Genomic DNA, 25,430 nt, shown 5'->3' with positions numbered 1-25,430 from the left:
GTGAGGAGCACAAGAGGTGCCTGGATGGAGTGTAAACCAGGGAGTGCTTCCTGGAGGAGGGGTCTTCCCAGCTGTGGCCTGCAGGGGAAGGAGGGATACAGCGTAAGGTGGGGGAGTGTAGTAGAGGGAAGGGCTTTCCTGAGGTCACAAAGAAGGTGGTGGCTTAAAGGGGAACAGGAAGGACATTTCGTGGCTGGAAGCTGGCCTCAAGGTTGGGAGTTGGTGTTTCTGTCTGGGTCGGAATGTTTAACCTGAGCTCTCTCTAGTTGCTGCATGGGAGAGAGCTGCAGAGGGCAGGAAGGGCCCTGTAGCCATCAAGATGAGGACCAGAAGTCCTCCCTCTGGTGGTGGCCTGAGACATGAGAGATGGGCTGGCACATGGTTTATGAGACAGAGTTGACGATTTGGTGGATGATCAGCTGGCAGGGTTGAGGAGGGGGAGATGGGGGGAACTTGGAGTTTCTGGCTTTGACAGCCTGGTGGACAGGATGAAAGGGGTGGGTGGGGCGGAGAGCACCCTCCAGTCCCCGCAACACCAGCCCCCATCCCCGCCACCACACACAGTCTAATCAGCCATGAGCACCCAAGTCAGGTCACTCAGAACCCTCCGTGGCTCCCAACTTACTCAGAAAAAAACCAAAGTCCTCACAGAGGATGAGCCCCTGCACCACCTACACTGTGACCCCCCCGCCACTGTTACCTCCTTCCACTGTCCCCTTCACTTGCTGGGCTCCAGCCTCTTTATTTCAGCACACTCCTACCTCAGGGCCTTTGCATGTGCCATAGTCCCTGCCTGGGTTGTTTCTTCCCCAGGTACCCAGGCGGCTCATCTCCTTGATACCTCTGCTAAAATGTCACCTTCTTGGTGAGGCATTCCCTGGCCACCCTACCTACAGTTGTACCCTCACGTATGCACCCATTCTCTCTCTCCCCTTCAGGCACGTTTTCCTCCATAACACTCGTGACCAGGTGAGAACTTGGTGACTGTCCATTAAGTGGATGGCCAGGTCTTTGGGTCTGTCTTATCTTCCTTCGTTGAATGAATGAATAAGCACCCACACCTTGCCCAGGGTTGGCCCAGAGAGCCAGACTGACCCACAAAGGAACTTTACCCTTGGAGTCCCTAGCTGGTGGGAAAGACAGATACTTAACAGCAGAGCCCAAGTCCAATTAGGGGAGCAAAACATGGAGGCCCAGTGTGCCGTGGGAGCAGATAGGAGAGATACCAACACAGTCCTGGTGGGCAGTGCCTTTTGGAGGAAGAGAGGAGAAGTGGGGAGGGGCAGGGTCCCTGGACCTGTGTGTATGAGAGACAGAGGGTGGGTGGGTGGTGGGGGGAACAGGCACCTTGGGGAGGAGGCTGAACAAAGGTAATAGGACTGTGTCAAGAGACCAGGGCCTCAGATGCCGTGTTAGGGCATCAGAGGCAATAGGGAGCCATGGAGGATTGTAGGCAGGGAGGGATATAACTGGGTTTTCATTTAGCAAAGACCATTCTGTCTTCAGGGTGGAGATTGGGTGGGGCAGGGGTGATGGGTAGATGGGAGAGACCAAGAGGAGGTATCCAGGGGAAGGGGCTGCTTTGAAGGTCCCCACCCTCCTGCAGTTCAGAGCTACCTGGTAACTAGAGTGACCTTTTAAAGCTCCTTTGTTGAACAATTGTATATCAAGTTCCTGCTTGCTCCAGGCACTGTGCTGGGCTCTGGGGATACGGCCATAGACGAGTAATATGCAAACCCTACCCTGCAGAGCCGACACCTAGGGAGTGAGAGATAATAAGGAAATAAATAAACTGCATGGTGTGCTGGTCATGGCTGCTGTGGGGCGCAGGAGCGCTGGGGCTGGCAGGGCCTCCCTGAGCAGGCAACTTTCAAGTCAAGGCCTGAAGGAGACAAGGGAGGTGCTGTCCGGGTGTCTGGGGAACAGGGAACACCCGTGCAAAGGTCCTGAGGTGGGACGGTGCCTGGTGTTTCACATCGTGCAGGGCTTTGTGGGCCTCACTGAAGACTTTGGCTTTTTCTCCGAGTGAATGGGAGCCATGGAGGGCTCTGAGTGGAGGAGGGACCTAAATGACTCAGGTGCTCACAGGTGCCCTCTGGCGGCTCTAGGGGGAACAGACCATGGAGAGGGAGGACAGGAGCTGGGGAGTCCAGAGGGGAGGCAACTGTGCTGGTCCAGCGGGGAGAGGATGGGACTGGACCAGAAAGAAGGCGAGGAATGGTGAGACACAAGCAGCTTCTGAAGGAGGAGCCATAGGACCTGCTGGGGTCAGAAGTGGGGAGAAGAGGGACCCAGGATGAGTGTGTGGATCCTGAGTGCCTGGAGGGACTGGGCTGCTGTCTGCTGAGATGGGGGAAGATGCAGCAGGGACCCTGCCCTCCCCGAGCCCACAGTGCCCTCCCCCAGAAAGGGCCGCCATTCTCTAGGTGCTTGCTCCATCTCTGCGAGGTTGGTTTGTTAGTCCCCACTGGCAGGGACGGGGAAATGGGTTCAGAGAGGCCAAGAGCCCAGTCTGAGGCCACACAGCAGATCCAGACCCAGGAGCCTTGTACCTACCCCGGAGTCGTCCTCTTTGCCAGGGGCATGCATGGATGCCTGAGGGCTTCCTGGAGGAGTTGGGCTCTCAGGTGGCTGGATTTGGGGAGTGAGCAAGAGGGCTGTGTGCAGCAGGGCTGGCTGCTGCTGGGAAGGGGAGAGGCTTGAGGGGCCCGGGCCCCCCTTTCAGTGCCACCCCTCAGGCATTCAGACTCCCACCCACTCAAGCACAGAGGGTTGCCGTGGCAACCGCAGGCTAGGGCAGGCTAGAGGCGCCCCCTCTCCTCTAGCAGCCAGTTCTCTTCCTGTCATCCTCCCTGTCCCCATGCTGGGGCACCTGAGGACAAAGCCTGGGCCATGCCGGCCCACCCTGCTGTGCTCACCCTTCACTTGAGATGGATGTGGGCTCAGACCCAAACACAGTAGCAGATGTGTGGCTGGCCAACCCTGGGGTCACCAAGCCTGGGGTCAGATCCCCATTGCAGCTTGAGGTGAAATAGGGTCACCTGAGACCAGTGAGGTGCGCAGTGAGGATAGACACAAGTGTGTGCTCACCTGGTCCTGTGGGTGCAGAACCTCTGGGCTTGTCCAGCTCTGAGGACACATGGTCACCGAATGCAGTGGGAGCCTGGGAGAGGGGGGCTCTTCTGGACCCCCAGGTCTCCACCGCTTGCCGCACCCAGCCTGGGGGGCCGGCCCACCTGGGTTCAAGTCCTCCTGAATAGTTAGGTGCCACTGCATTCGTCTTTTCAACTCTGGGACCTTACTTTCCTGCTCTGTAAAATGTGAGTACGTGCACTCTGCTTTCCTAATTTTTATGAGGATTAAATGAGCTACATGTGGAAGGTGCTCGGGACAGACGTGGAGGTGTCAGCCACTGTCCCTGGCATCAGCTGGACCCCTGCCCTGTACTTTGCTGTTCTATGTGAATGGCTCCCCCAGAGTTGTGCAGCCCAGGACCCTGCCCCCGTCCCTGCCTGCCACCCCCACCCATGTGTCCTGACACCCCTGTGCGTGTACGATGGCTGCTGTAACACAGCACCACACACTGGGCAGCTGTAATGAAAGAAATGTGTCATCTCGCTGCTCTGGATTCAGAAGTCCAAGCTCAAGGTGTCGGCAGGGTCGGTTTCTTCTGGCGACCGTGAGGGAGAATCTGTCCCAGGCCTCTCTCCTGGTTTCTGGTAGTTGTCAGCAATCTTTGGTGTTCCTTGGCTTCTAGAAGCATCACTCTGATCCCTGCCTCCATCTTCATGTGATCTACTCCTTGTGTGCGTGTTGGTGTCCACATTTTTCCTTGTTATAAGGACACCAGTCATACTGGATCAGGGCCCACGCTAACGACCTCATTTTAACCTGATTACTCTGTAAAGACCCTGTCTCCAAATATAGTCACATTCTGACATGCTGGGAGCTAAGACTGCAATATATGTTTTGTTGCAGAGGGGAGACGATTCTATCCACAACGTCTCCCCACACCCCGAGGCCTCAGGGCTGGTCAGGCCTTGGTCTCCCATGGGGCACCCACCTACCAATGTCTGGCTTTGCCTCCCTGCCTAGATGGGCCCCAGGTGTGCAGGCTGAACTCCCCGCGATGGGTGGGCGCACAGTCAGGCCACAGAGGGAGGGGGACAGAAGCCAGAGTGTCCAGCTTCGCTCCCCCACTCCAGCCCCCCAACCTGGGGCCCATCCCCCAGGGGACCCAGAGCTTCCTGGGGGAGCCACTCTGGGGACAGGGCTTCAGGCTCCTGGGGAGTTCCGTCTGTGCACCTAAGGTGATGCTGCCTAGCCTGTGCAGGTCGGGGGGGCCCCCAGGTCAAAGGGCAGATGCCCCAACTCCATCAGCCCCCCAGCTGTCCTTAGTCATTCACACTGTGCTCATTCGGTAAATATTTGTTTGGGGATCCTACTGTGTCTTTTAGGGACTGGGAGGGAAACTAAGTCCCAGCCTCAGGAGCTTCCATTCTCCAGGGGGCAGACAGGAAATCGCAAATGGGCAGGCGAACTTACAGACCAGCAATGGGATCCCTGGTGTTAAGAACTGAATTGTGTCCCCCCAAATTCATATGTCAAAGCCCTAACTCCCAGTCTGACTATATTTGGTGATAGGGCCTTTAGGGACATAACAAAGGTTAAATGAGGTCATAAGGGGGGGGCCCTACTTCATGAGGACTGGTGTCCTTATGAGAAGAGAAAGAGACATGGGATCTCTCTCCCTCCGCGTGTGCACAGAGAAGAGGCCCCATGAGGACACTGCGGGGAGCCAGCCATCTGTAAGCCAGGAAGACGGCCCTCAGCAGAAAGTGTGAATGGCACACAGCAGAAAGATGCTGGCATCTTGATCTTGAATTTCTGGTCTCCAGAAAATAAATTTCTCCTGGTTTTGTTTTTGTTTTTGTTTTTTTTGGCAGTACCCTTGACCTTAGTGTTGTCAGCGCCACGTTCTACTGAGTGAACAAACTGGCCAATTTCTGCTGTTTAAGCCACCCAGTGTGGTTCTTTGTCATGGCAGCCTGAGCTGCCTAATACAGAAGGTGACAAGGGACACTTCACCCTCCCAATGTTCAGGGCATGGCCCTAAGTGTTTCACGTGTATGAATTTGTTCTGTTGCATCTACCCTGTGAGGTATCCCCACTTTATCAAGACAAGTTGAAGACACAAGAGGTGACAGGATGGCAGGGGCTGCACAGGCAGGCGTTGATCACAGAGCGCTGGGATACAGGGTGGCTGAGGCCCATGTCCACGTCTCTGAGGAGGGCACATCTCTTTAGAGCCAAGACCTAAGGGACACAGAGGTGGGGACACAGACCGAGGTTGCAGGTGGGAAACAGTGTGGCTGTTGGAGGGTTAAGCCGGAGTGGGGTCATGTGTCAAGATTGTCTTTAAAAAGACCCCTCTGGCATGGATGATCCTGGTGGACATTATATGAAGTGAAATAAACCAGACAGAGAAAGACAAACACATGTGATCTCACCTATCCATGGAATCTAAAATAAAAGTGGAACCCACAGAGGCAAAGTAGACAGTGGTTACCGGGTGGGGGGCTAGGGAAAGGGGGACGCTGGTCAAAGGCACGGACTTCAGTTATAGGAGGAAGTTCTGGAGACCTACATGGTGACCGGAGTTAACAATACTGTGTTGTACCCTCGAGATGTGTTGAGAGAGTAGAGCTCGAGTGTTCTCAGCACAAACACAAAAAAATGGTAGCGTGGTGAGGGACGTGTCGTTAGTTGGCTTGATTGTGGCAATCGTTTCATGATGTACGTGCATATCAAAACATCATGTTGGACACCTTAAATATTTGTAACTCTTATTTGTCAATCGTGCCTCAATAAAGCTGGGAGGGAAGATATAAAGGAGCTCTCTGTGGAAACAACCAAGTGTCCACGAATGGATGAATAGATAAACAGAAAGTGGTGTATCCACATGATGGAATATTACACAGCCGTAAAAAGGAATACAGCTCTGACACACGCTGCACGGATAAACCTCGAAAACACAGTGCTGAGAGAGAAGCCAGACACAAAAAGCCACATGGTGTGTGATTCCATTTATATGAAATGTTCAGAATAGCTACATCCACAGAGACAGAAAGTAAAGTAGACGAGAGGTTACCAGGCACTGGTGTAGGAAGGGAGAGAGGAATTTATTACTTAATGGGTATAGAGTTCCTATTGGGGGTGATTAAAAGTTCTGGAACTAGATAGTGGTGGTGCTTACACAGCACTGAGAATGTAACTAATGCCACTGAATTGTGCGCTTGATTTTTTTATTATTTACTTCTCTTTGGCAGCTGGCCAGTAGCTGGGATCGAACCCTGGACCTTAGTGTTACCAATACCCCCCTCTAACCCACTAAGCTAACTGGCAGCCCCTGAATTGTACACTTAAAGATGGTTTAAATAGTTAAAGGCCCCTCTGGCTGCCAGGGGAGCCTGGACTTTAGGAGCAGAGGGGTCAGAGGGTAGTTGGGAAGTGGTCAAGGCCCAGGACCCGAGGGGCAGCTACCAAGCATGCGTGGATGGACTGACGCCGGGGTGTTCTGGAGGTACAGACCCAGGGCTTACTCCTGAGCTGGATGCAGGGGACAGGGAAAGAGGAGTCAAGGATTTTGACTCCTGGGGTTTTGGCCTGCGGACCTGGAAGAGTGGTGGGACTGTTGACTGGCATGGGGGGCTTTATTTTGGTTTGGTTGGGCTGAAGATGCCTTGGGGACCCAATGGAGGTGTAGACAGGGAGGAGAAAGGCAGGGCTGGAGAGGGAATGTGACTGGTGGCTGTCATGGTATGGTTGGCTTCTAAAGCCACGGGGCTGGATGAGGAATAGGCCTGGGGACTCCCCATAGTGTCTCAGAATTCCCCAGTGCAGGCTGCAAGGAGGAGATGTCACTCCCCCGTGCCCCGAGTGGACCTCGCCCTCTGATGGCCCACCATGCATGCGGACTGCTGTCCCTACCAGAACCCTGCAGATTGGTGGCCCTAGGGAACTGGGACCACCACCGGGAGATGAGGAGACCCACTCAAGGTCACACAGCATGTATGTGGCAGAGTCGGGATCCAGGCCCATGTGGGTCCTCTGCCCACTGACCCTGGCATCTGGTGGCCTCCCCACCAGTAACCGGTTTGTCTTCCTCCTGCCTCCGAGGCCTAGTGCAGCGGGAAAGAAATCTCTGGGAGAGGCGGGGAGGGGAGTGCCCGTCAGCCTGGGGTCTGTGCCTCCCCTGAACCTAACTGTGACTAGGAGGTGGGGTGGGGGAGATATGAGGGGTTTTTTTGTTTGTTTGTTTTTAAAAGATGAGCGGTAAGGGGATCTCAACCCTTGACTTGGTGTTGTCAGCACCACGCTCTCCCAAGTGAGCCAACCGGCCATCCCTCTATAGGGATCCGAACCCATGGCCTCGGTGTTATCAGCACCACACTCTCCTGAGTGAGCCACTGGCTGACCCAGAAATGAGGTTTTAAGAAGCAGCCTCTTTCCCTCCATGGGAAATGATCTGAAAGTGCCACAAGGCAGTGTCTGGTCAGGGCTGTGGGCTGGAGGCTGTTGAGGAGGGATTTCCTGGAGGCAGGGGTGGGGGGATTCCTGAAGGTGGGGGAAGTTTCCTGAAGACGATGGGGGGGCAGCTTCCTGAAGGGGGGGCAGTAGGGAGGAGTCTGGTGAGGGGGTATCCAGGGCTGCCCAGCAGATATATCCTTCCTGTTTCCCATGTAAAGAGACAGAGTCCAGGAGGGGGTGTCCTGCCCTGCGAGTGTGCCCCCCACCTTTATTAATTGAGGGCCTGTGCTGAGTCCCTGCTATCGGGGAGGCCCACGACAGACCTGCCACTGTGAAAAGGTAATTTCAGGTGCAGTTGAGCACTATGAATTAAATACAGGGCAAAGGATGGCTGGTGAGGACAGCAGGAGGGGGCTGTTTTGTTCGGGGGGGCGTAGGGGGTGGTCGCTCTACTGGGGTGACCTTGGAGTTGAGGCCTGAATGATAAGCCCCAGCCCGTGACGTGATGTGCATGTGGGGATCCTGGAAGAACATTCCAGGAAGAGGGATCAGCCCAGGCAAAGGCTCGGCGGCTGGTGTGGAGGCTGGAATGTTCCAGGAACAGGAGGGAGGAGGCAGCGGGGTTTGGAGAAGTTGGTGGCACCAGATCACCCACAGCCTGTAGGCCCTGGTGGGGGAACTGAGACCCCAGAGGAGAGCCGAGGGGAAGGATCAACGTCATTCAGTGATCCCTGAGCTCCAAGTGGAGGGCTGATTGGGGGGCGAGGAGGCCAGGATGAGGAAGCTGGGACAGTGTCCAGGTGTCAAGGGATGGTGGCCTGGTCCCGGGGGGTGGCAGTGGGGAGCCAGAAGGGGGGAGGTTGATGGGATATTTTGGAGACAGAGCCCACAGGACTTGCCGCTAGTGGAGCTTATGAGGGGAATGGCAGGGAGGGTGAGGAATCAAGGCAGATTCTTAGGTTTGGGATCTGAGTCATTCAACAAATACTTCATTGTTTTGTGCCAGGCCTGTTCTAAAAGCTGAGGATATGGCTGTGAACAAAACAGTCCAACAATCCCTGCCCCGTGAAGGGGATGTTTTGTACACCTGATAAATAGTTACAATTGGACGAAGGCCTGGAGGACCTGGCCACGTGGATAAGGGTGGACAGAAGCTACACACAGAGGCAGCCACAAGTGCTAAGGCTCTGGGGCAGGGCCTGTTGTGGTGGAGGAACAGCATGAGTGGCTGGAGCAGAAATGGAGTTGGAGCACTCACGGGGCTGACCACTGCACTGGATTCGGTTTTGGGCGAAAAGCATTATTTCCAGACTGGAAATAAGAGATTTGGAAAATATTGGCTCGACCATGGTACTGAGACTGTGGGACAGGCTGGGTGACAATGGGAGAGGACAGAGCTGGGAGTTCCCACCACAGAGGGCCCTCCACAGAGAATGTGTTTTTAGCAAGTCCCTGGTGAGGCTGATGTGGCTGAGCTGGGGCCACACCTGGAGAACTGGGGTGTAGACAAGGCAAAGAGCTGAGGGTAGAGATACCGGTGTACAGCCTTGAGAGTCTCCAGGGGAGACTGAGGCAGAGAGTGAGATGAGCAGGAGTGGCCATGAGAGAGGAAGAAACATGTCAGGATCGAGCTCTGTGCCTGAAGACGGAGCAGGCAGGGGTGGGGTGGGGAGGCTGGCAGGGGAGGGTACACAACATTGTCCCTCCCCCATCTCCCCTGGCCCTCCCAAAGGGCAGCACCCCCCCTTCCCATCCGCCTGCCTGTCTCCAGCTTGCCCCGAGGGTCCCCTGGAGGAGAAAGAGGGGACTCGGGCGTCCCTGGCCCCCGATCTGTGGCGCCAGCCAGCTGGATTCTAATTAGCTACAGAGCACAGGAGACAGGAAGCAGGGGGCTGGGGGTGGGGGCCTGGATCCCTGCCCAAGTCCGTTCCCCTCCTTCTTGCTGGGGAAGGATGCTAGGCAGGGGAGATGAACGGGGAGGGTCTGAGGCCTGCCTGGGTTCAGGTGGCCCCTTGGCAGCTGTGACCTCCTCCTGAGCTGCCCCCGTGATGTTCTTCAGGAGGTTTCAGTGGGGAGGAGATGGAAATCTCTTTGGGGTGCGGGCAGGGTGCAGGCTGTGCTGCAGGCCCTGGAGGGGGCACCTCCGGCCCAAGGGTGCAGCTTCTTTCAGGTGTGGCTGGCTCCAGGGAGGTGCTAGACATCGATCGGCCACCAGCAGCAGCAGCAGAAGAAAGGAGCGGCCCAGACGCCCCTGTGCCCACCTCACCCTCCCTGTCCTCCCCAGGCTGGTGGGCCAGGCCGTGGTGCCCGCGTGGTAATGCAGGGCGAGGCCCCTCGCACAGGCCACTGAGAGCCCCGGACACGCCCCCGGCTGCCGTCATGGCCCGCCTGGCCGCAGTGCTCTGGAGTCTGTGTGTCACCGCTGTCCTGGTCACCTCAGCCACCCAAGGTAGGTGCTGCTGGGGCCAGGGAGGCGCTGCATCTCCAAACCTGACCACTTGGTAAAGAACCACAGCCCCTTCCCCATCCTAGACCGTGGCTGGATGGGGCCGAAGGAAGACTTGGTGACTACACACTCCCAGCACCACCAAGGGGTCCCCAGACCATCTCCTCAGACCTGACAAGTGGGCCAGGTCAGGGCACCAGGGGCTGTCCCACTGTGGCCCCCTGGGATAGGACAGGCCTTCCTGGTGAGCCAATGCTCTTCTCTCTCTCTCTCTCTCTCTGATTACATCTCCAAGGCTCTCACTGGGAAGAAGGCTTAATTAAAGCATGCCCGCTGACGTTTATTTAAAAACAACTAATTACCCGGCTCGGCCCTATGCCGGCCCCGGGATCCTGCACACGCCACAATTAGTGCCCTGAGCGTGTCTGCCCACCCCCACCGATTACTCAGTTATGGTCCCCATGGCGGGCCCAGGCAGGGGCAAGGGCAGGAAGAGGAGAGAGGCAGAGGGAAGGTGCCCACTGGCCTCTCCCCTCGCCCTGGGGTGTGCCCCCTGCCTGCCCGCCAGCCCTGTCTGAAGGGCACTGATGGTGGGCCCTGCTCCCCAATGCCCCCCTCCCACCAGCCTTGTCCTTCGGGAAGCCATAAAGGTTGAGGGGACATTGTTTAGACGTGCCCCAGGGCCTTGGCACTGCCACAGCTGGCCAGCGGGCAGCCTCAGCTCCCCCAGCATCCGCCTGCATTCTCTGCCCATTCAGGTCCTGCCCCACAGCCCCAGCTGGGCCGGGAGGGGCTGCTTCCAACCCCAGCCCCATCTGAGCCAGTCCTCCACCCCCAACCCTCCCTCCCAGTCTGGGAAAGGCTAAAATTAGACAAGGAAGCAGATGGTGCAAGAGGAACACACGTAGAACTTTCCCCCAACTGGGACTCGACTCACCCCAGAAAACCCCAAGGGCCTAGCTGCCATGCCCCTGCGGTACCCAGCCGGCACTGGAGGGACCAGATCTCTGAAAAGGGGCCGGCTTGGCCCTGTTGCCATTGTGCACAAGTGACCTCATGCAACCACATACCACAGGCGGTCACTCCTGCATCTATAAGCGACAGTCCCCACATTGGAGCCTCTGGGCCACTCTCCGTGTCCCCACTTCCTTCCAGCACCCTGCAAAAATGCCTGGCTAGGGCCAGTGTCCGAGAATATGGGTGCCCCAGCCGTGGACTGTGCCAAGCCCCCTCTGTTATGCAGAGATTAACTGCCTTAATAATGCTCACGATAACAATAATTAGCATTCCTACTGTCCCACCAAGTGCTGCTGGCACACATGAACACTCTGGCTTCATCCCAGTGTCCCTATGAGATGGGAGTTGTTCTCACTGCTCCTGCGGGAAGAACCAAAGGCACAGAGATTGTCAGTGACATGGACGAGCCCACTGGCCAGGGAGTGGCCAAGCTGGGATTTCAATCCTGGCCATCTGGCTCCTGAGTCAGAGCTCTCAGTCCCGGCGTAACACAGGGTGATGACTAACATGGGACAATTCTACCCCACCAAGACCTGGGCCTGCCCAGGACATGTTTTGTCATTGTCACAGCAATCCCGGGAGGTTTCCCAAATAATAAGCAGGAGGCACCTCGCTGAAGTGTCCTCCCTGTACACTCAGCACTTCCTCAAAGAGCATTCTCTAGGCTGTGGGATTAAGTCACACTTTTAGTGCATGAGTTAGCTGGGGCTGCTGTCACAAAGCACCACGGACTATGCAGCTTAAATAACACAAATGTATTTTCTCCTGTTTCTGGAGGATACAAGTTAGAGGTCAAGGTGTGAGCAGGGTTGGCTCCTTCTGAGGCCTCCCTTCTTGGCTTGTAGATGGTGTCCTCTGTGTCTTTACATCACCTTTTCTCTGTGCCTTTTTCTGTGTCCAAATTCCCCCTTTTTTATATGGACACCAGTCATGTTGGATTAGGGCCCACCCTAATGACTTTTTTACCTTGATTACCTCTCTAAAGACCCCATCTACAAGTAAGGTCACATTCTCAAGTACTGGGGTTAGAACTTCAGTATATGGGGCCGACTCCGTGGCTCACTCGGGAAAGTGCAGCACTGGGAGCGCCGAGGCCGCAGGTTCGGATCCTATATAGGGATGGCCAGTGCGCTCACTAAGAACTTCAGTATATGAATTTGGGGGGACACAGTTTAACCCATAAGAGCATGTCCCAAGACCCCCAGGAAAACAGACACTCTTATCAGACAAGACATTCCAGGGACACTTAGAAGACACTTCCCAGAGGCTGAGGGCAAAGGGCAGATGCCAGGTTAACATCCTTACTGTACAGGTAGGCACACTGAGAAGCCCATTTTACAGCTGAATAAACTGAGGTTCACATAGCTGGCTTCTCAGACACAGCTGAGCTGGAGGTGGTGCCTCCTGTCAGCCAGCAGGGTCTTCCCTTCCTGGCCCCAGGCCTGGAGTGTGACGCCGCCCCCCCCCCACCTCCCTGCAGGCCTGAGCCGGGCTGGGCTCCCATTCGGGCTGATGCGCCGGGAGCTGGCATGCGAAGGCTACCCCATCGAGCTGCGGTGCCCAGGCAGTGACGTCATCATGGTGGAGAATGCCAACTACGGGCGCACAGATGACAAGATCTGCGATGCCGACCCTTTCCAGATGGAAAATGTGCAGTGCTACCTGCCAGATGCCTTCAAGATCATGTCGCAGAGGTGAGTGGGCTCCCAGGGCAAGTTCCTGAATAAAATGCCCATCCTCCACGTGTCCCCTGGCCAGCGCACCCCGTTCACCTTTAGTCTTCCTTCTTTTTTATTTTTTTCTTTTTGGGGTTTTTTTTGGCTGCTGGCTGGTAGGGGGATCTGAACCCTTGACCTTGGTGGTATAACACTGCGCTGTAACCAACTGAGCTAACTGGCCAGCATCTAGGCTTCCTTTCATGTATTCCATACGTTTTTCCTGAGCACCTACTAGGTGCTGGGCCCCATGTAACCAGCAAATAAGATGGAGCCCATCTCTGCCCTCACTCCCACCAGCCTGTGTCCCCTTCACCAGTCTGTACCCCCACCCTGTCCTGTACCCCAAAATGCACTGGCCCATACCTCCCCACCACCGGCCCATCACCTCTAGAAGTTCATTCCAGAATTAGCTGAGGCAAGGTGTCGGTGACGGGCCATAATAATCATATACAGTGTATATTGACAAAATAAAAAAAAAATTCCATACGTTTTTCCTGAGCACCTACTAGGTGCTGGGCCCCATGTAACCAGCAAATAAGATGGAGCCCATCTCTGCCCTCACTCCCACCAGCCTGTGTCCCCTTCACCAGTCTGTACCCCCACCCTGTCCTGTACCCCAAAATGCACTGGCCCATCCCTCCCCACCACCGGCCCATCACCTCTAGAAGTTCATTCCAGAATTAGCTGAGGCAGATAGGGGCTTGCCAAGCAAAAACGGGCAGGACGGGCTGGCCCGGTGGCGCACTGCTATAGTGCTCCACTTGGGAGCGTGGTGGCGCTCCCGCCGGTTCGGATCCCACATGCAGACCAGTTCCCGCTCACTGGCTGAGCGAGGCGCGAGAGCAACACCGGGGGTTGCGATCCCATTGCCGGTCCCGGTCCGGTACGGGGGCGACACTGAGGGTTGCGATCCGTTGCTGGACACGGAAAAAGACAAAAAGGAAAAAAAAAAAAAAACAGGCAGGACAGGGATAAGGTGTTATAGGAGCAGAAGGAGAGGTTATCCCAGACATGAGATGTCCTCAGCCTTCCCCAAGGCGGAGACATCTAAACACGTGACAGAAGTGTATGTTATGTGCGTGTAAACGTTAGTGAGGGTGGGCAAGTGCTTGAGTGTGTAAGGCTGCATCTTTGAGCGTGTCTGTGCATTTGTGTGTTTGAGTGTGCATCTGAGAGTGACTGTGTTTGGATGTGTGTTTGTGTATGCGTGAGTGTGTGTGCACGTTTGAGCGTGTGACCGTGCGTGTGAGTGTGTGTGTTTGCGGGTGGATGTGTTTGACTGTGAGTGTGTGTGTCTGTGAGCAGGTGCGTGTGTGTGTGTGTGTGTGAATGTGTTTGTGTGTGGCTATACATGTATGTCTTTGAGCGTGTTTGTGACTGTCCGAATGTGTTTAAGTATGTGTCTGTGAACAAGCATGTGGGTGTGGATGAGTGCTTGTGACTGACTGTAAGTGTATTTCTTCGTGTGGGGGTGGGTATCCTAGGGTGAGGCACTGTGAGTGCAAAACTGCATGAGCCTCTCCCACACCCACAGCCAGTCCACCTAGAGTCGATTAGCTTTTCCTTCAAATCATACCCAGAATCTGACCACTGCTTCTGCCACCAACTCTCCCCTGGGTTGTGGGAGGCACCTTCTGCCTGCTCTCCTTGCCTCCCCTCTTGCCTGCTACAGTCTATTCTCCCCACGGTGGCCAGCAGGCACCTGTGAATACCTGAGTCAGGTCCCATCCCTCCTCTGCTCAGAACGCTCCATGGCTCCCACTTCCCTTGGAGAAAACCCAAAGTCCTTAAAGTTTTTCCTGCGGCCACAAGGCCATGCAGCCCTGCCCTGTCTTCTGGCTCTCGCCTCCTCCACACTTTAACCCTAACCCCACTCACTCAGCTCCAGCCACACCAGCCTGCTCCTTGCACACATCAGGCAACTTCCTGCTCAGTGCTTCCTCTGGGCCTTTGCACCAGCTGCTCCCCCTGCCTGGAATGCTGTTCCTGGACATCCGCAAGCCTCCTCTCTCCCCTTACTCGTGGCTTTTTCTAACTATCCTCTCAGCTAGCTCCTCCTGAACACTCTCTCTAAAACTGCAGGCCCCCCCTCCCATTACCTGTCCCCCTTCCCTGCATCTCTCTCCTTGCCTTGCCTTCCATCCACACTTCCATCTGATATTTTGCATCTTTATCGTTTTTATTTTATGTCTTTCTTCACTGGGCTGTCAGCCCCCTAGGGATGAGCAGTTCTGTCCATCACTGCTAGATCCATGGTCAGGTATACAGCAGGCGCTCGCTGAATGTGTTCAAATGCCTGAGAGGGTGCACTCAGAGCATAGAATGGGGAAAAGGGAAAGAGGGCTGGGGCCAGCTCAGAATGTGTTACTGGGGGAAGGGGATCATCGAGAGCCTCAGGAGAATTTCGGGCAGGGGACAGATGTGGTCAAGTGGCTGAGACAGGTGGGCTGTACTGGAGCTGCCTCATCCCCTCCTTCCCACCATTTCTCTCTCAAATTTCCATTCCCTCCAACAATCTTGCCCTTCTTCTCCCCTTCCTGTCTCCTGACACCCCTGCGTGGGCATCCCAGTCCAGCGTCCCAGCCTTTGCTTAGACTGTGCCCTGCTCCTCCTTCAAATCCTGTTCCTCCCACCTCCTGCCTCTTCAAATTCTCCCTGTGGCTTCATTCAGCACTGGCTTTGGGGTCTGTGTTGTTCTCCAGGGTCTCCGCAGCACCTAGTACAGCATCTGGCCCATTTCCAGTGCCCAAGGGGAACTCAGAGCAGTGCACTTACCAGGTCCTGGGGGCATGATGGGGCCTCTGGAGCCACATCTGGAATCACAAAGGGGGCTTCAGCCCCGCTTTCTCTCTCCGAGCCCCAACCTGGCTCTTGTATTAGTTAGGGTTACAGCTAAGCTGCTCTGACAGGGACATCCTGGAATAAATACATCAACCTTAACCAAGTGAGCACGTGCTGCACTGTCGCAGTGCCTCTGGGAGCATAGCCCTTTAAAGGCACATGGCATGCCCACTCTTGCCTCATTGGCCAAAATTTGATCATGTGTACTTCTGGCTGCAAGGGAGGCTGGGGTATGCAGTCACCAGCTAGAAGAAAATTTGGATTTTCTTTCTTTCCTTTTTTTTTGGCCTTTTTATTGAGGTGACATAAAATTAAATATTTTAGTAATTTACTTATTTGTATGCAGTCACCAGCTAGAAGAAAATTTGGATTTTCTTTCTTTCCTTTTTTTTTTGGCCTTTTTATTGAGGTGACATAAAATTAAATATTTTAGTAATTTACTTATTTAAATGGACAGGATAGTGTGGTTTCCTTTTTTTTGTGCACTAAAATTAACAGTTTTAAAGTGAACATATTTAGTGGCATTTAGCACATTCACAACGTTGTGCAACCACCACCTCTACCTAGTTCCAGAACATTTCATTGCCCCAAAAGGAGGCCCTGTACCCATTAGCAGTTGCTCCCATTCTCATTCCCCAGGCCCCTGACAACCACTAATCTGCTGTCTGTGGGTTTACCTGTTCTAAACATTTCATATAAGTGGAATCACACACTGTGTGGCCTTTCGTGTCTGGCTTCTTTGACTCAGCATCACATTTTCAAGGTTCATCCACGTTGTCAGTGCTTCATTCCTATTTATGGCTGAATAATATTCTATTGCATGGATATGCCACATTTTGTTTATCTATTCCTCTTTTGGTGGACATTTGGGTTGTCTCCACCTTTCAGCAACTGTGAATAGTGCTGCCATGAACATTCATGTACAAGGATTTGCTTGAACACCTGCTTTCAATTCTTTGGGGTATATACCTAGGAGTGGAATTGCTGGGTCATATGGTAACCCTCTGTTTAATCTTTTGGGGGTAGTGTTCCTTTTTTTCTTTTTTTTTGGTGACTGGCCAGTATGGCGATCCATACTCTCAACCTTGGTGTTATAACACCATGCTGTAACCAACTGAGCTAACCAGCCAGCCCTGGTGTTCCATTTTTAAAGAAAGGGGTGGGAGTGGGTGGATATGGACAGATCTCCCCTGCCCCTTTCCTCCCCTGCATCTTTATCTCTCTATCCCTGCTAGATCCTTTGCCCTTTGTCAAGTTTCTGCCTCAGTGTTTATTTATTTATTTTTTTTTTAATTTATTTTTCCTTTTTGTCTTTTTTTGTGGCCGGCAACGGATCGCAACCCTCAGTGTCGCGCCCGCTTTCCTCCCCTGCATCTTTATCTCTCTATCCCTGCTAGATCCTTTGCCCTTTGTCAAGTTTCTGCCTCAGTGTTTATTTATTTATTTTTTTTTTTAATTTATTTTTCCTTTTTGTCTTTTTTTGTGGCCGGCAACGGATCACAACCCTCAGTGTCGCGCCCGTACCGGACCGGGACCGGCAACGGGATCGCAACCCTCGGCGTTGCCCCCGCACCTCGCTCAGCCAGTGAGCGGGAACCGGTCTGTATGTGGGATCCGAACCCTCGGCGGGAGCGCCACTGCGCTTCCCAAGCGGCGCACTATCACAGTGCGCCACCGGGCCGGCCCGTGCCTCAGTGTTTAGATTCACTGGTTAAGGGCAGGACTGAAGAGGAGATCCAGGGGCCCCCTCTCCCCATACCTGTTGGGAAGCCTCTGAAACTACTTATTTGGGAAGTGGCCGGCCAGTACAGGAATCTGAGTCAAACTTCTGTGTCCTGCCTGGCTTAGACCTACCTACCCTGCTTCAAGGAACTGGGACCCTTAATGTGGGGATAGACAGACAGATAGCAGATGAGAAACATCTTTTTGTTGTGAAATAGGCCCCCCTGTCTATGCTTGCCAGAGCCCTGAGAAGTTGACAGGAACTCAGGGGAGTTCCCTGTGGATACTGAGAATGGCTTTTATATGAAGACTTTCCTGGCCACTCTGGCTGCAGAGCCTCATAACACCAAACAAAGGGTTGGACATGTCCTCAAGATCGTTTGAGGTAGACACAGCCAGACATGGTGAGCATTTCATTGATAGTATACTTGCAAAGATACCACCTCACAAGTGTGGCTGCACATGTATTAATCTTCAGCAAACAATGCAGGGGCTTTGAAGTGAATTTAAAGAAAAACACCGAGGATGTAAAAGTACTGATGACACTTACATAGGATGAAGGGGAGGAGGGGTGGCTAGGAAGGCACTGTTTATGGGGTGTCTCCTCCATCCAGCCCAGAGTGTGATGCTGTGTCTGGGCTGAAAGTAGAAGGATCCTGTCTGGTGGGAAAGAGAGAACATGCAGGAAACAGAAAACAACGCCCATGCAAGGCCCCTGGGCTTGGTCTCCAGCTCCATGGCACCATCCCAATTTGGGGGTGTCTATTCCTCTCCTGACCCTGGAAGCCCCTGGGGTCCAGGTCTGCCTTTCTTAGCACACTGTCTCTTTTCCGCAGGTGCAACAACCGCACTCAGTGTGTGGTGGTCGCCGGCTCTGATGCCTTTCCCGACCCTTGTCCTGGGACCTACAAGTACCTGGAGGTGCAGTACGACTGTGTCCCCTACAGTGAGTCATCTTGTTCCTTGTGCAGACACAGGCCCTTCCCCCCATGGAGCAATCGAGGAGGAGATACCTTGACCCACCACAAATATGCACATGTACATGGGTGCTGGACACAGTGGGACAGCTGGGCCTGCTCCTCACCTCAGAGACTCTGTCCCCTTCCATGGGGGCACCTTCTCCAACTCATTACCCTGGCCCACTCTCCCTGCTTCTTCACGCGTACCCTGGCTCATGTACACACTTCAAGGCCACGCTCCCGTGCTGTGCTTGGCACATTTACGCCTCTCCTCTCCCTTGACCTCACTGCCCTTCTGATCCCTCTGCCTCCTGTTCTCACAGCCCTTCCCTTCCTGACCCTCCTTACACACCTGCTCTTCCCTCTCACTCATCGACCTGCCTCTCTCAACTCACCCTCCTTTCTCTTGTCACCTCACTCGCCATGCTCCCCCACCTCTGCCCCTTCCCAGTCATGGAGGCTGGACTCTATACCTGTAGAGAGGCAGACCACCCTCTGAGGCCTGGTGGCGGATCCAGTGTGAAGGGCTGGGGGCATCTTCAACAGATTAATATCTCCTGCTTGGTATACCCATTATGATGATAGCACTTCCTGTCTGCAAAGGAAGTGCCACCATGTTGGACTGAAAGAGGCCCCCAGGAAGCCTGAGGATGGTGATCTGGGGAGCCAGAAGCCTAGCTGTCTTGCATCTGGTCAAGGGGAGCAGACAAAGACAGGGTCTCTCCTCCTCAGCACCCCACCCTTAACATTGCTCTTCTTTCCTGCCCTCTTTCTTCCCTCCCTCCTCCCATCTTTCCTTCCCCTTCGTCCCCCACCGGGTTTCATGTAACCAACCTGGAGATAGGGCCTCCTGGCAGAGGGGGGAGGAAGCAGGACCACCAGGGTATCTGAGTGTGGGGGGCAGAGGCAGGGGAGCAGGAGACCCTGTAACTCTCCCTCCTCTCCCCTCCCACCCCAGCCTTCCTCCCAGCCTCTGATTTCTCCTCACAGGTGACTCTACGACGCCGAGGGAAACACGATTGCTTATGTGCTTCCGTAACTTTCTTCTTTTACTCCTTGCCCTTTCCTTTCAGCGCCTGAGGCCTTCAGCCACCACCCAAGGGGAACAGCTATCTGCTCCTTGAAGCCTCCCCACAGCACTGGGGACACTGCCCACCCCCGCAGCTGGGGCGGCAGGGAAGGAGGGTGGGGGGCAGTGAGCGTAGCACAGAGGGAAAGTCAGGAGGGCCGAGGTTCAAGGCTCGACTTGGCTCTGGGATTTTCTAGCTCTGAAACCTTGAGCAAGTGACTTAATTTTCCTGGGACACTGTACAAGGAGGCATGAGTCCGCGAGATCATGTGTGAGAATCACTTGGCCCAGGGCCAGCCATAGAGTCTTCTGGTGGCAGAGTTTTGAGTGCTGAGTGTAAATCCCTGAGGGCAGAGGTGGCTGCTTCACCCCCACAGTGCCCAGACCCATGCCTGGTTTAGGATGTGCTCAGTAATGGTAGGGATTCTCTTTCCAGCCAGCTGGGCCTGTTAATTCATCTGTGATGGCAGTGGGGTGGGGGGGGCACTTTTCTGAGATGCTGCAAGGATTTGAGACAGTGGTACAGCTTATGTGCACCCCAAGCCATAGATGCAAGGAAATGTCCTGCTCTGCCAGCTGTGTGGCTTCATTTTACCGAGCCGCAGTTTCTCCATCTATAAACAGAGGTCTCAAAAGACTGCCTATATGGTGCATGGCACTTCATAAGCACTGGACACTTGGTAGTCATTACTTTTATTGTGACTACTCCTAATGTTGCTTACCAATCATTATTACTGCCATGGCAATCAAAATAAAAATACTATGACAAACCCACCTCCTCCGCAGGCAGGCAAGATAGAGGGCAGGAAAAACACCCTTGTCCACGTGAAGTCCAAAGCAAGTAGACACCACTCAGAAGCAGAAAAAAAGCTAGAGGACCTGGGGAGGAGAGGAGCTTAGAGACCTCCTGGAGCCGAGTCCCTGAGTGTGGTCCAGGGGACACAACCTACAGAGACCAGGAGGGCACCAGGGACAGAGGGCAGGACAGCCCAGGGGATTGGCAGCCCCCAGTCTGATGGGAGAGAGCTAGCTTGAGCTCTTGGGGAGACAGCACAGACGGACAGACAGACAGATGCACACACAGCAGGCAGAGCTGGGGGCTGAGCTATCTCCTGGTCTTCCAGAGGAAGGGGGCGATGGAAGCTTGGTAAGAGGACAGGGAAGGTGGACAGTCACTTGTCCCCCAAATGTTCACTGAGCACCTCCTGAATGCCAGGCCCTGGGTGAGGTGCTGAGTAGGGAACCAAAGGTCATCCCTGCAGAACTCCTCACTTGGGCCTTCAGAGGGCTGGAGGTTCCTGAGGGGCAAGGGATGCAGAACCTGGAGAGGTGTGGCCTGGGCAGCCACCTGGCCCTGGGCTTCAGAGGCTGGGGTGACCCCAGTGCTGGTGAGGGTGGGTCAGGGCTGGGTGGTAGGGGCTGTCGTGGGGAGGGGGCACTGGATGTGTGGGAACTCTCCCCACACCGGACAAGCCCGACTAACAGTGGATTTGCTTTGCAGCTGAGCACAGTCTAACCGTGCCCCTTCCTCCCCCAGGTGCCGCCCGCCCACCAGGCAGCGGGCAGGCGCGGAGCTCCCGGCTCCTGGGCCCTGGGTGGGCTGGGCAGAGAAGCTAAGCCTCAGGCTTACTCCAGCCCTGGGGAACGTGGGAGCGTGTCTGTGCCCCCACCCGCTGTTCCACCCAGTCTGTGTGCCCTGCCCCCACTGCCCCTCTGCCTGTCTCCCCAGCGCTGGCTCTCGGAGGAGGCCGGGGCGCATCTGCCTGTCTGCCTCTCTGTTGTCAGTGTCTGGCTCTGCCACCCCCTCTCTATGTTTGCTTTTTCTGGGTTGCAAGGGCTTGGGGGAACTCAGCTGGACTTGGGCGAGGCCAGCACAAAGGGAAGGCATTCAGTCTGTTCTCTCGGCTGGGAGGGGGGCCCAGGCCCCGGGAGACACTGAACCCTTTCCCTCCAGGCCTCTGGTTCTAGCAGGAGGGCAACAGGCAGTGAAGGAGGGGAGCCCAGTGGTTCCTCCACCCGCCACTCCCTGGTGCCCCCCCAACCAGACCCCACCTCCCAGCTGGGGCTCCCCCTCCCTGCCCCCTCTGCACCATGGGTGCCCCCTCCCACCTGAGGGCTCTGTCCACCTGCCTGCCTACACCCCCCACACCTGGTGTCTCTCTCTGTCTCTCCCTCCCGTGTGTCCCCCTCTGACTGTCTCCCTGGCACCCTCTCGCCCCACCCTACCCCAGAGGAAGGGACTTGGGGGCGGGGGCTGAGCTGATGCTACGGAAAGGGGTTGGGAAAGCAGGAGCGAGGAAGGAGAGGAAGAGGGGGCGTGTGGCCAGAGAAGAAACGAAAGCAATTTAATCTCTTTTTTTTTCTCTTTTTTTCTTGCACATTTTTTTTTTCAATTTGTTTTCTCTCTCTCTTCCGATGCTTAAAGTAGAAGTGGAGCAGAAAGGTAAACGCACTGTTACCAATGCTAACCCCTAACTCACACTTTGTTCTACCTGTACCATACTTATGTGACCCCCTCCCCTCCTGGCCCTTCTTCTCCCCCCACCCCCACTTGGTCCAGTCAATATCCCCCACCCCGGGGTGTCCTCCCGCGGTGGGGGGCAGTCCTGGTGTGGCTGGACATCTCCACCCTCCAGATACCCTCGGAAGCTCCCCTTTGAGCTCGGGCAGGATTTTCTCTCTCTCTGCCTTTCTCTCTCTCTCTCTCTCTCTCTCTCTCTCTCTATCTCTATCTCTATCTCTCTCTCTCTGCCTCCTCTCTTTTTCTCTCTCCCTGTCCCTCCGTCCTGGTCCCTGGCCCTTGCGGGGGACCTGGCCTTCTCTCATACTTCTTTTGCCTCCTTCAGGAGACGTGTTAAGCATCCATGGCGGGTGGGGAGGGAGGGACTCCCTTCCCCGGCCCCCACCAGGGGCACTGGGTGAGCTGTCTCTCTCTCTCCTGTCTTCCTCCCCCCCCTGCACATTTTGTAACATGTTTCTGGTTCAGAGGAGGCGGGATGGAGGGGACACTTTTGTTTTCCTTTTGGGGAGCAGATTCCTCCTATCTCTTGGGCTCCTGGTGGCTTAAGTTCCTTCTGGTTTGGCGTTTCCAAGGCCCAGAGCTGTTTTGGAGCATGGAGCACCGGTCCCCCTCACCCCCAACCCAATCCCCATCCTTGACCAGCTGGGGCCCCAGCCCTGGGGAGGGGTGTCAGTTGTCCCCAGCCCTGGGAGGGCTCAGCCTGCCAAAACTGGGGGCGAGGGGGCGGGGGCGGGCCTCCTGGTGGGGGGAGCGTGGGGTGGGGGAGCGTTTTCTTTGGTTCTTTCACACTTGCAAAGCTGCAGTCAGGGTTTCTTCTGGGCTGTTGTGGCTAGAGGACCAGGGAGAGGGGCGGGGCACGGGGAGTCCTAGACCTGGTCTGGGGACTTCCACAAGCACCGTAATTTCTTGCACAGAACTCCAGTGGTGGGCGGGGCTGTCCATTAATGGGGGAGCGCAGCAGCTGAAGGGCTTCAAGTGGGGGGGGGTGGAGATGGTCATTTCCTCCCAGAAAGTTTTGGGAAATGGACAGATTTGAGGCAGGCAGCAGGGGTGGGGACTGGGTGAGATGGCCTTTTAGGATCCCTTTGGCCTTGAAATTACGGTGGCCTGTGGAGCATCCCCTGAGAGGGAGGTGGGGCGGGGTCCCTCTGAGCTGCTCCCCTCCCCATCCCACCCCTGTCCCCCATCTCAGAGAGGCCTGGGCTGCCAGCCAAGGTCCCGCCCCTCACCGCACCCCACCATTATCCCTCTCTCCTGAAGTTGCTCTCCCCCCCGCCCCAGCCACTCTTCTTGCAGGCCCGGTGGTTTGGATACAGAAGCACTGGATCTTTTTCTCTTCAAGGGGAGGGAAAGGGTGGGGTGGGAGAGGGGAGGGAAGAGGAGATGTAGAGAATTTGGTGCTGGGGAGGGGTCCTTGCACTCTGAGGCCCCAGGCAGACCCTTCCTCATCTTCTCCCCCTTCCCCCAGGGTGATCTCTACACGTTTTTCCTCCCCGGACACTGACCAGGTCAGGCTTAGGCCTACCACCTCCCCCCACCCCCCTTCACACACACAGACATACCTGGCAGGGGGGCCCGGCTTGGGCAGAGGGGAGACCTGGGGAACAGAGGAAAAGGGCAGAGGCCAGGTGTATTGGAGAGAGGGTAGAGGCCTACCTTTTGGGGCCACGGGGACAGGGAATGGCCTGGTCCCCTGGCCCAAGCCAGGATCATTCTGGCTGCTGCTCACCTCTGTGTACCAAGATCCCCCAGCCAAAAAAACCCAAAAAAACAGGACATGCTCCTGGCAGCTTTGTGCCTGGGGACCCTTCCTTGAGCCAAGCTGTCCCTGATGCTGTGAAGGGAGGGCTGCATACCCTCCCAAGCTGGCTGGAGTGAGGCTGACAATGGGAAACGAGGATGGAGTGCCTCCTGCCCAAGCCCCTCTTGCCACTGGGACCGCCCCCCAAGCCAATACCAGGTCCCAGCCCTCCCTGTCCCCCTCGGGCCCAGCTGCTTTAGTGACAGGCCAAGCAGGAGCAGAGAATTCACTGCAAACTCCCCCACCCCACACTGCAGCCCTGGACCCCACCTGTCTGTGGGTTCTATTAGCGGGGAGGTGAGAGGGAGGCCCAGCCATCCTGGATGGAGGGGCATCTGGACCACAGCACTCTGGGGTGGGGGAGTGGCCCCACAGACCCCACTGGATCAGTAAGGGAGGCTAGGAGCAGGTGGTACTGGGACGTGATGGGGCAAGGGTGGGCAGGCCAGCAGCGGCCAACGAGATGCAGTTGAGGTTTTCCTCCTTTTCAGGGAATGGGGGGGTGGGGCGGGGACCCCCACCTTTCTGACATCAGCGCTGCCTTGGTCCCTCCTCCCGAGCCGGGGATGGTCACAGGTAAATCGGGGTCCGGGGCAGGGGAGGTGGGGGGGCCTGGCTGGGGCGGGCTGGGTCTTTATCCTAGCACCTGGTTCCCTCCCTTGCCCCCTCCAAGCTGGACCTGGGACTGCCCCCCCGGAAGGGACCCTCAGTCGGGCCTGGGCCTTGGAGTGAATTCTCTGCTCACCCCCTCTCTCCTCCACCAGCAACTAACCCTTTCTTCCCAGGTGGTCTCCAGCGCACCTCCCTCGGAGCCAGGACCTTGCTGAGCCCCCCACCCCCCTTGTCTCTCTTACCTCCGCACAGCTCCGCTGAGCCCCCCACCCCCCTTGTCTCTCTTACCTCCGCACAGCTCTCCTTTCCCCTCCCCAACTCTCCTGGGAGTCCTGTCCCTCTCCGTGTCCCCACCCCCTCACCCCCTGTGCACCAGTGTCAGTGTCTGCTGCTGAGCCATACCCCCTAAGAGACCCTGCTGGCTGGGGCAGGGCTGGGCACCCGGGGAGGGGCTGGACTCTTCCATTGCCCGTCCTAGCCTGGGAGCTGCTTCCAGGAATCCCTTCAGCTACTGACTTCATGGGTATGGGGTGGGGGGGCACAGCTACATCAGGAAACTTGGGAGAGAGTTGACACCCCTATGCTTCCCCCACCTTGGAATAGGGGGGCACTTCTGACACCCACCGTGGGTCCGGAAACATCACTCTACCTTGCAATTTTTGCAGGAGGAAGAAAGTGGAGTTAAATATATATATATATCTCTGTCCTGGTGTGGTTGGTGAAGGATGAGACCCTGGACCCTAGTTCTTACATAGCGGTGGAGAGAAGGGGGAAGGGGCCGGGTGCTGAGTCCTAGAATGTCAAAGCTAGGAGTCACTGCAGCAGGGAGAATCTTCCCACTACCACTGAAATCACAAGAGAACATCTCTGGGAGGGCTCTTGCCAAACCCCTTATCCCCAGCCTGTGGGGTCTCTAGCAGCCAGGGAAGGGAGAGAGGGGCACCATCTTCCCCCTCCCCTCAACTAACCCTGCTCTTAATGGCCTCCAGGGTTGACAGCTCCAGGGAGAGGGGCAGCTGGGCGGGGCGGGAGTCCCAGCCCAGAAACCCCTTCCCATCACCAGCCCTACCAAGCAACCGTGACTGCAGCAGCAGGAGGGGACAACCTGGCTCCCCCCCCGCCGAGTGACCAACTCGCCTCTCTCTCCCCTCTCTCCCCCTCCCTCGCCTGTGCTCCTCCTTTCCCATCTCCTCC

The 25,430-nt window shown here is 55.8% G+C and overlaps 1 protein-coding gene across 4 annotated transcripts in view; it reads left to right on the top strand.

The window, feature by feature from the left end:
- The window catches only part of LPHN1 (latrophilin 1), a 49,492-nt gene that overhangs the window by 9,261 nt on the left and 14,801 nt on the right, over positions 1-25,430 (top strand). The window contains exons 2-5 of one of the 4 annotated variants that reach the window (XM_008566022.1): positions 9,815-9,979; positions 12,474-12,687; positions 18,111-18,220; positions 21,731-21,745. In XM_008566022.1, the coding sequence (XP_008564244.1) occupies positions 9,910-9,979; positions 12,474-12,687; positions 18,111-18,220; positions 21,731-21,745 (409 nt within the window). In that variant the 5' untranslated portion in view covers positions 9,815-9,909. Of the gene's footprint in view, positions 1-9,814; positions 9,980-12,473; positions 12,688-18,110; positions 18,221-21,730; positions 21,746-24,115; positions 24,201-25,430 lie in introns of those variants that run through there. The other 3 variants (XM_008566024.1, XM_008566023.1, XM_008566026.1) reach the window with 3 other exon arrangements.

Source organism: Galeopterus variegatus, unplaced genomic scaffold, assembly GCF_000696425.1.
Source record: "Galeopterus variegatus unplaced genomic scaffold, G_variegatus-3.0.2 Scaffold218, whole genome shotgun sequence".
NCBI lineage: Eukaryota > Metazoa > Chordata > Mammalia > Dermoptera > Cynocephalidae > Galeopterus > Galeopterus variegatus.
Note: the sequence above shows the minus strand (reverse complement) of the source record. Positions and strands in the feature narration are given on the sequence as shown.